Below are 9,457 nucleotides of genomic sequence, written 5' to 3' on the forward strand. Positions count from 1 at the left end.
TTGAAAAGCTCAGTGCAAACTGATTTGCATCTTGAAGTGATGCAATTAAACTGGTAAATATTCTGTATAGACACTTTCTGTATCCTAGTGACCCTGTGATCTAGCTAGATTTCCTTCTGATTGATGTTAAAATAAAAGTTTCGTGGAATCCAAATACCTTGCAGAAGTCTGAGTTTGCTGAAGCCTCTGCCTTTCCCTGCAGGATTTTTTGGGTGAGAAGTGTGTAAAGGACACAGATCTCTCTCTAGAGGATCTTGCAGGCTCAGAAACAATGATTTTGAGCCCCATTCTGTAGCCATTTTGAAAAAATCATGAATTCTTCCATTGTATTCAAAGGAGATTTTGGTCTCAGACCTTTGGAGAAAGTTTCCAGCTTTTCCTGGTGGTGTGATCCAGTGGGTGAGAGATGCCCCTGCTCGAGTTAATGTGCAAATAAGACCATATGCCAAAGTCAATAATACAGATTTTAATTAATAGTAAATGTGAGGTAGAGAGATAGAAAGAAATAGATAGATAGATAGATAGATAGATAGATAGATAGATAGATAGAAAGAAATGATGAGGGGGTGAGAGAGATCAAGCAGAAGATAATCACCACCTGTCAATCCAGAAGCATCCTGTTGGTCCTTCTTCACCCTTCTTGGTGGTGGGGGGGCCCCAGAGAGTTGTTTTTCTGGGGGTTCCACCTTTATACAGTTCAAGTTCTGTGTATCCATGGAGCACAGATGCCATTCCCAGAATTTAAGGTGATAAGTGTATCAGCAGTTGCTTCTTTTCCAGCATCATGCCACAGTGGGAACTTCTGTCTTAATCAGATACATCCTCAGGCCTGGAATTAGCACCTTTCTGTGATAAATTTCTGTGCTTATTTCAAGTTGCCACTGTGGTGACTTACCTTATGGTAAGTTCCTTCTGTGGCCTTGACAGCGTTTGGAGACAGGGAACTGTATTATGTCCTTACACCTGGCCGCAGGGAAATCGAAGGCAGCCTGCTAATGTTAATTCAGACAGGACTCTAAGTGGGATGTATCCCTGCTGAAGTTGTTTGCCTGGCAAGAGTGCTGCAGGATCATCAGGCTCGTAATTATCTGGTGTTCTCTCCAGTTATAAAGCAAATTGACTGAACATTCTGGCCTAGTGAAGAGATGGTTAAAACACTCACAGCCTGTGGCCCTCCTTGCCCTTAGCATTTTTTTCTGATGGACTAAATGTGCTGGGAGCCCAGGAACAACTTTTTCTCAGTCTTTGTTTGTCAGCCATTTTTCTCATATCCCACTCAACACAATCCATGGAGTATGACTATTGTTCCCTGTTAATCCCCCCTCTGGTCTTGAAGCTCCTTGTGCCTGCCTGCTAAAGCCAGTTATGCTCTGTCTCCAGGAGAGAGGGAGAAGAAAGGATTAAGTTTTAAAGTAAACAAAAATGTAATGCAAGAAAAAAATAAAGATTTGGGGGGGGGGGGGGTTTCCCCATTGTTGGGGTTTTTTTGTGGGCTTTGAGAAAGTAGAGGGATGGAAAAGGGAAAAAGGCTTTCCTATGAAGGAGATAATCTTCATCATTCGATCTTTGGTGACTCTTTTGAAAAGCTGAGTTCATTCAAGGTAAACAGAAAGGGAGGTGATTAAGTTACCTCACATTCACTGTCAGGTGCTGCAGAGTCCACAGTGCCTGGTAACTTCTTACCTTGTTTGTTAACATACCAAATTACAAAATGTTTCTCAGGAAATAGCTCAGGCTGTGTCTCCTTCCTAGAAAAATGAAACCACATCGGTGGGGACCAGAGGAATTGCAGACTTTGCAGGCTGGTCTGGCCAATGGTACTCCCAGGACAACCCTCCAGGGACAGTTCCATATAACTGGCGTGGTACTCACCACTTATGTTGGGAAGAAAACAAACTCTCCTAAGGAAACCAGGTTCTGCCAATAACAGGTCAGAAAGTACTGTTCTGAAAGTTCTCAACACATGAAATTGGGAGTAAATAAGCAGTGTGACACAGATTACACTTTGGGAAATCATGGGTGGTTGCAACACCAAAAAAAGTAGCTGGAAAAGCTATTGTGATCAACAAATGAGTGAATCTTACTTCGAGTTCTTAGTCTTGTCTCCAAAGTCATTAATATAGTAGGGGACTCTATAATTCCCAGAGCTCTAGTTTCAGCTCAGGAGGGACTCCTGTGGTTGAGAAAATTGATGAACTAATTCTCTGATCAAATCTCTTCCTGTCAGGAGGAGAAACCACCCCAGAGATGCTTTTAAAACTGCACCTGTTGTCTTTACCTTGTTCTTCCCCAAAATGCGGCTCAGAAGGCAGAAACCCCCATCATTCTTGTCTGTTCCAAGGGTGGGAGGTGAGGATTGAGGACTGAAATCTTCTCTGGCAGCACTGAGCAGCATCTTCCACCCTTTCCCTGTGCTGTATGACTCACGCTGGAGGGAAGAGACATTGTTATGAATGTAAAGTACACACTGACATGGTCTTCCTCTCATCACAAATGAGGAAGAGGACCAGACACAGATAGAAGGAACCACAGAAAAAAAAAAAAAAAGACAGGGCTGGTTCCCTCTCATTTGGTACTGTGGACAGTGTGCAGAGAGGAGCAGTAGGTTTGGATTTGGACAAAGAATCTGCTCTCTACACCAACCTTATACAGCAAGTTAGAGGTAGAAAGAGATGAATGCAGCTTTTCCCAGAGCCTCCCTCTGGCAGTGCCTTCAACAGAGCCCTGACAAAGTCATTGCAGGATACTAAAAGCCCTGCTTTTCCTTGTGAAACGGAGAGGAGAATTTCTCCAGGCATATTTGTGTATAAGCAGATTGTGAATAACACCTTGCACAACTTCATACAACAGTAAGGACTTGTAAGTCTCTGAATTTGTATGTGTAAACCAGGCTTCCCCACCTGTCAACTTTCCCAAATTTTCTTCTCTTTCATCACAAAACATCTGCTTGAGGGCTAGAAGCAAAGTGGAAGGGCAAAATCATCTTCTTTACCATAAACATCCAAATTCCTGTATGTGCCAGGAAAAGAGAAATGCCTTTGTATCTCAGGCTGAGGTCTCATTCTCTCCAGTGCAATCAAATGAACAGCTGTTGCTGTGGAGCTTGTCTAAAAACAACTCTCTGCATTCTGCTCATTCAGGTCTTTTATGCCTGCTGTTCCCAGTATTGTGCTCTTTTTCCAAGTGTTGAATTTTCACTCGGACATTTATAGTTTTATTTCTACTCAAAGACACAATCAAAGGCCACAGGCAACGCCAGCCAGGGGCTGAATCATGTCTTTGCCTATGCCATATTTTCAAATTCCAGCAGAATACTTTGATACCAAAATGATCCAATGGCTGAAACCCCGGTTTTATAAAAGTTGAACATGCAAAAGAGAGAGACTCCTGCTGGTCTTCATTTACACCCTCATCTTCCCATTCACACTCTCTTCTCTTGAACCTTTCATGGATTTCCAGGGGTAAATATCATTCCCGGTATATCTCCTTCTACCAACACAGCATCATTTAATTTGGTGGCAGTAGAAGTACCATTTCTCAGGCCACTGCTTTTCACCTGCTGCATCACTGTTCAGGAGCTTGGCAGGAAATTGTAAAGGCTGGAAGTTAACATGATATTGCAGGGGAAAGAAGGGGATGCTCACAATGCAGGAAATGCCACTTGAAAGGCTGGATGAAGAAAGGTCAGATTAAACTACAGAGGGATTTAAACTGTTTGGACCTGTTTGGAAGTACTTGCATTTCAGGTGACACCTGCTCCCCATTGTTTTCTCGGTAAGTTCCAGGCAGAGAATGTCTGTTTGAGACTCATGTCCATTCCCTGGGCCATCCTTCCAGCAGAAATTACAGAAACCTCTGGAAGAGCTCTTTACCACCACATTATGGCCACTTTCTATTGTACCGTGGGCATAATGGAATTTTCAAATGCCTGTCAGAGCAAAGAACATTTTGCCCTTTATTTAGTTCATCATTTTTGCCTGTGGAGCTGTTTGGTCAGACTGCATAGTCCCTTTGATGTTCTTCTCATGACTGAAAACTATTCTGCCATGTCCCAATGCCTGTGCTGGGTGTCTGTCAGCCCTATGCTTTCTCCAGCTGACTGGCAGCTCCCTGCTGTCATTGTCAAGGTCCAGAGCCAGATCCTGACTTCACCCTTTACCCATCCATGTCTTTAGCAAAGACACTGGAGTCTTTTCTCACCATCAGTGGAAATAAGTGGTGTAAGCCTGAAGATGGAATTATTGCCCAAAAACTGGAGATCAGCAGACGTACAAGTTAGGCAAGCTCAAAAGAGGAGACAGATTTTGACTAGAGGAAAGATAGAAGATACAGGAGCAGAACCATCGTCTTTATGAGCTACTCCTCATTCTGTGGCCTTTTTTTTTTGCATGTCACTTGAGGAACCAAAACTCAGGATCTGGCCAGTGGCTGCAAGGAACCTGTGCATCCTGGTGTTTCTGGCTGTTCCCACAAAGTGAAAAGAAATCCTTTCATCACTTGACCAAAGGGGTCAGGATAATCTCTTCTCCTCCTGCATGGAGCCAATCCTGCTCCCCAGCCTTGGGGAGATGAGGCAGGATTAATAATTGTGATCAATGTGTTTCTTGTTTCCAGATACTGTGTACCAGAAGGTATTTTGAGAGTATGATATATGAGTCACTGTGGGATGCAGCAGAACATTTTAGCCTTGCAGCTTGGAGGTACATTATTCATCTTCTCTCGACCTATGAAACATGCAGCCCAGAGACACCCTGAATATGGTCTGCAGAAGCTCAACTTGAACCTCCAGGGAAGTTCCTTGAAAGTGTTTCTAGAAAATATACTCATTTTTTTTAGTTAAACAAAAGGAGATAATCCTTCCAGATCTCCTTACCCTTTCTTCCCCTACCCCTCCTCAATTTTCTGGCTTACTTCCAAAGCCTCTAAGGAGAAGATTGATTGGCGGCTGGCATTTGCTAAAATCCCTGTTTTCAGCCTCGTAGCACCCAGCCTTCATCACAGCCTGTGCCCCCTGCTCCATCCAAAGGCTGCATTAAATTGTTGTATCCATCATCTGGCTGCCAGCCACAGCCTTGCCAGGGAAGGGAAGAAATGAGTGGACAGAAGTATTATAAAACTCCACAGATAACACAATTTTGGTCAGGTTAGCTGCTGCTAACTTTTGCAGCAACTTTCAGGCACATTAGAAAAGATTGAGATACTTGTTCTTGAGACAAGTAGCTTGAAGAGGCTGTAGTACCTTAAGCTCTTGTTAGTAGGGCATTTGGATCTTCATTCTTGCACCAGTCCTGGCTGCCCTATCCTCTGAAACAGATGTTGCTGAAAAATCTATGGAAAAGCTGGTGTATCGGGGTGTGATTTGGCTCTCTGATCTACACAAGACATTTCTTGGCCTCATGGATTTTGCCAGAGCACAGACATCTCTCATGGAAAACTCAGCAGGATGTCATTTCTTCATGTCAGGTATGAAATGGACTGGGTCGAGTAGTTGGATTGGTCCCAAAACCAAGGGACTTTCTCAAGGTGATCAAAACCACCAAAGAGCCTGGTCCCTGTTAAAAACAAGAAAATAAAGAAAAACTGTTTATTATTTGTTAGATGCTAAACTGTTACATTTGGCCTCAATTGCATTTTGTTTGGTAAGTATTTTCAGATCCTTTTAGCTTAAACCTGCAGAAATGCTGTAATTTTCATATGATGTTGAGTAATAATGTGAGGGTTTTGCTAATTAGGAAATAGCATCAAAGAATTTTCTTATTACTAAGCAAATTCTTTCTGACTACTCTTTCAGGGATGAAAGCTGGTTTCAGTGTGGATGTTTCTCCATCTCAGTGGAAATCTTTCTGACTGGAGAAAAGGAGAACTGTAAGATTGTCCATGTGCCTGTTCCAATGCAGTCTACAGTTAAAATTCCATATTGGAGGGATTTAATTTTCCTAAATCACAAAATATGCCTTAAGTTAAGAAGAGAAAATGCACTCATATTAGGTAACTTGTTGGAAACTAGAATTTCTGTGAAGGCATGGGTGTGTTCCCCAAGCAAAATCACTCTATATTGTAATGTCTGGAGCTGCATAATTCAAAAACTTCATGGCAGCACATGACTAATACAAGACATCTGGTTTTGTCTGGGTGAACACTTTAACAGCTGGATTTTCACCATAGGTCCAATCCTTTCACAAAGGTCAGGGCTGTCCTCAAAGAGTTCATCAAGGAAAAAAAGCCTGTTCTTTTTGAGCAGGTTTGTTGCTGCACTGAAGATCCTATCAGGAAAAAGGCTACTTGTATTTGAAAAATCAGCCTTCTGAATCCTTTTGTGTCTTTCATCTCATTATTTTTGGTAAATCCAACCTCTTCTATTGAAGCAATCAAGATATACTGTCAAGTTTTCAGATTATTTGACATTTTGACTAATGGTTTCTTTTCCCTATGACTTCCCATCTATTTTTAGGTGAAGAAATGCTGGTTTAAAACTCTACAAAGTTTCACTTAAAAGAGGTCAACCCAAATGTTGCAGATTTTTCCATTGCATAAAGTGACATTTGAGAAATGCCAGTTTGAAAATGTTCTATAATTTTTAAACTTTCACTCTGTTTTGGCAGGTTGAACCTGTCTGCCTCAGTTTATCCAAAAGCTCTGTTATCTTCATTGCTGTTCATTTACCTCAGTCCAATTTCAGTAAAAAGGAGCCTTCCAGATCAAGATTGTTTCTGTGCTGGGCAGCAGGTGCACGAGGAAAGTCTTTGAGGGGAGCTGAAGGACCAGCTCTTTCTAAAGCTTTCTCTGCTTTCCTTGCCAACACTTTTAAGAGGCCCTAACATGATCCCCAAAGGCCCTGGCATTTTTTTGAAAAGGGATCTTCTTTTGAGTCTTTGGAGGCTCCAGACAAGAAGATCATGAGATCTTTGGTTACCCTGCTGAGAGGCTTTGCAAAGTGAGTAGGATGCCTTGCTCACCTAACCCAAAGGACATGACAGCAGGTGTGTAAACCTGTGTTGTTTCTATCTTGCTGTTTTGAAACAGTTCCCTCCAGCCTGCAGCCTTTCCTGTATTGTTTGGTATTGGTTCTGCCTGAAATATTCATAAAGCATTATGCTTAAAAAATTAGGTTGATGAATAAGAAGGGACAGTTCTCCTAATAAAGTCATTGACAGAAAGGCCAAAGCTTTTTTTTTTTTTAAATCTGTGTGGAAGCTTGTCATTTGGCTGCTACAAATTTGTAGTGAGGGAACAAAGAATGTCTCAGAACTTAGGGAGCTCATTTGCTTGTACAAGACCTGTCCTGTAGGTGACAGATCTCTGACTGCCTGCTGGGTGTCCCTGCTTCACCTCATTTGACAGAAAAAGTGTCTGATTGCCAACCAGTTTAACCTGTCATGTCGCAGGACCCTGTTGCAGCCAAGAAATTAGCATCACATCTTTATTTCCAGGTGAAACAAATAAATATATGGCATTGTTGTTGTTGTTGTATCTCTTGCAGACAAACAAAGCAGTAGCCAAGGGGGATTTCCACCACGCAAGCTCCAGCTCCCGGCGAGCTCTCTTCCTGGCTGTCCTGTCCATCACAATTGGAACTGGCATCTACGTCGGGGTAGCCGTGGCTCTTATTGCCTACCTGTCAAAAAACAACCATCTATGAGCCTCAGGAAAGGGGGAAGAACCAGCCAACCCGGCTCCTGCACTGCAGAAGTCCCCAGCACATCAGACTGCGTGGTTTTCCAAAAAGAGACAAACACTTTCTGGGGGCAGGTACAGGATGAGATGGGCTTGTGCATTGTTGTAGGGTGGGAAGTTGGCAGGGCTGGGGGAAGTTCCACCATTTGTGATGCACAAGTCTTGCTTATCTTCATCAACCCCTGTACAAAAAAGGGAAAGAAAGAGCAAAAGAGAGACAAAGAATGAAAAAAAGAAAAAAATACAAGGAAGGAAGATGGGGGATGTGTGGAGAAGGGTGTTTTGCCTTTGCCTTCTTTTCAATATGGTGTTTACAAGCATCTGGCAAACTGAGCTGTTCTCTTAATACCTTCTTGGTCACCTGAACTTTGCAGCCAGCATGAGCTTGTGCTTAATTTGCTTGTTAAGCACGGCACTGAGATCTGGGGAAGCATGGACAGTGACTGGTTCTCTGAAGGAGCAATATAAAAACAAGAGGAAGAACATGGCTTTTTTTGTCTTTGAAACGCAGGACTCATTTGCCTGAGAGTGAATCAGACACCTCAGCATAGAGTGGTAATGCCTACTCTTCTTGTTGGGGGTAGGTTTCCATGGAAGGAGAAAAGGAAATTAAAAACATTTTTCCTTCTTTTCCTTGTTTTTGCATTAAGGTGTGCCCCACAGGCCCACTCAGTGAAGAACAGCTGAGGTTACAACTGCATGACTCGGCTCCGCAGACAGAGTGCAATTTCGAAGTAACATGAGACCCGTTGTAAAATTAAATCCTCCATCCAGTCACATTGTGATAACAGCACTTTACTGTGGCATTATTGCTCATCTGGGCTGCTCCACCTTGCCGTGGAGACCTGCACAGCAGTCAGTGCAAGAAACCTGGGGAAAAATGCAAACTGAAATACTATTAAGTTTTTAATTAAAAAATCACGGTAAAGCATGGGAATTAACCAGAGAAAGGAATGCTTCATACATTTCTGGGGTCCTGCTCATACACAGACCAGTGAAGACCACTCAGATCAGAAGCTCACAGCTCAGCTGTGCATCAGGGACACAGCATAGCCATGGAGAGACAAGGCTGTTCCCCAACAAGCAGAGCAGTGGTAAATTGTAGGGGAATTGAGCCTTGTCCTTACTTCACTGACTGAAATGATACATTTATTTTCTCCTTTACTTGCTCCCCACACTAAACTCTTTTTTTGTCTATCAGATTTCCCTGCACTCAACTGTTTTTTTGTCTTACCATTTTGTCCCGTCCCAGGGTGTATCAGCATAGACATATATATGTAGCTACATATATATATATACACACAGAGGAGAAAACCAGTCAAATCAATGACCACTTTATTATTCAACTGCCTCATGTTTTACAAACATGGTTTCTTTGAACAAGGATGTCATCAAAGACCTTTATTCCCAACTCTGTATTGTGTGTCATCTTTGCTCTGGGACAGTTTTTTCTCTTGTTTTGGGTTTCCATTACTTTGGTTTGAATTTGAATTCATTTGTTTTAGGGGGGGGAGAACAAACACATGCAATCCTATTTTTTTGGTAGCCATATCGTTTATTAAAACACATGGTATACAGCTACTGGTGCTTTGTGTGACACTTTTTTTGGGGGTGGATGTGAAGCATTAGACTGAGTGAAACTTGCCTCAGTACACCCAGTCCAGCTACCTCGAGAGGTGCTTGTATGGACCATCTCATGCTGTCCCTGGACCCAAAAGCCTGTTGCATTCACTGACGGGTTTTTTGGCATTGAATTCATAGAACCAGAGAATTATTTCAGTAG

At 42.5% G+C, this 9,457-nt stretch overlaps 1 protein-coding gene across 1 annotated transcript in view; it reads left to right on the top strand.

Annotated features, from left to right (window-relative positions):
* Window positions 1-7,639, top strand: part of SYNDIG1 (synapse differentiation inducing 1) — a gene marked incomplete at both ends in the record, with an annotated part of 37,666 nt that extends 30,027 nt beyond the window's left edge. Inside the window, one exon of the mRNA XM_082303064.1 lies at window positions 7,481-7,639. Within this exon, the coding sequence (XP_082159190.1) occupies window positions 7,481-7,639 (159 nt within the window). The remainder of the gene's footprint in view (window positions 1-7,480) is intronic.
* Between the last annotated feature and the right edge of the window lie 1,818 nt (window positions 7,640-9,457).

Source organism: Coloeus monedula (assembly GCF_965178545.1).
Source record: "Coloeus monedula genome assembly, chromosome: 2".
NCBI classification, from domain to species: domain Eukaryota; kingdom Metazoa; phylum Chordata; class Aves; order Passeriformes; family Corvidae; genus Coloeus; species Coloeus monedula.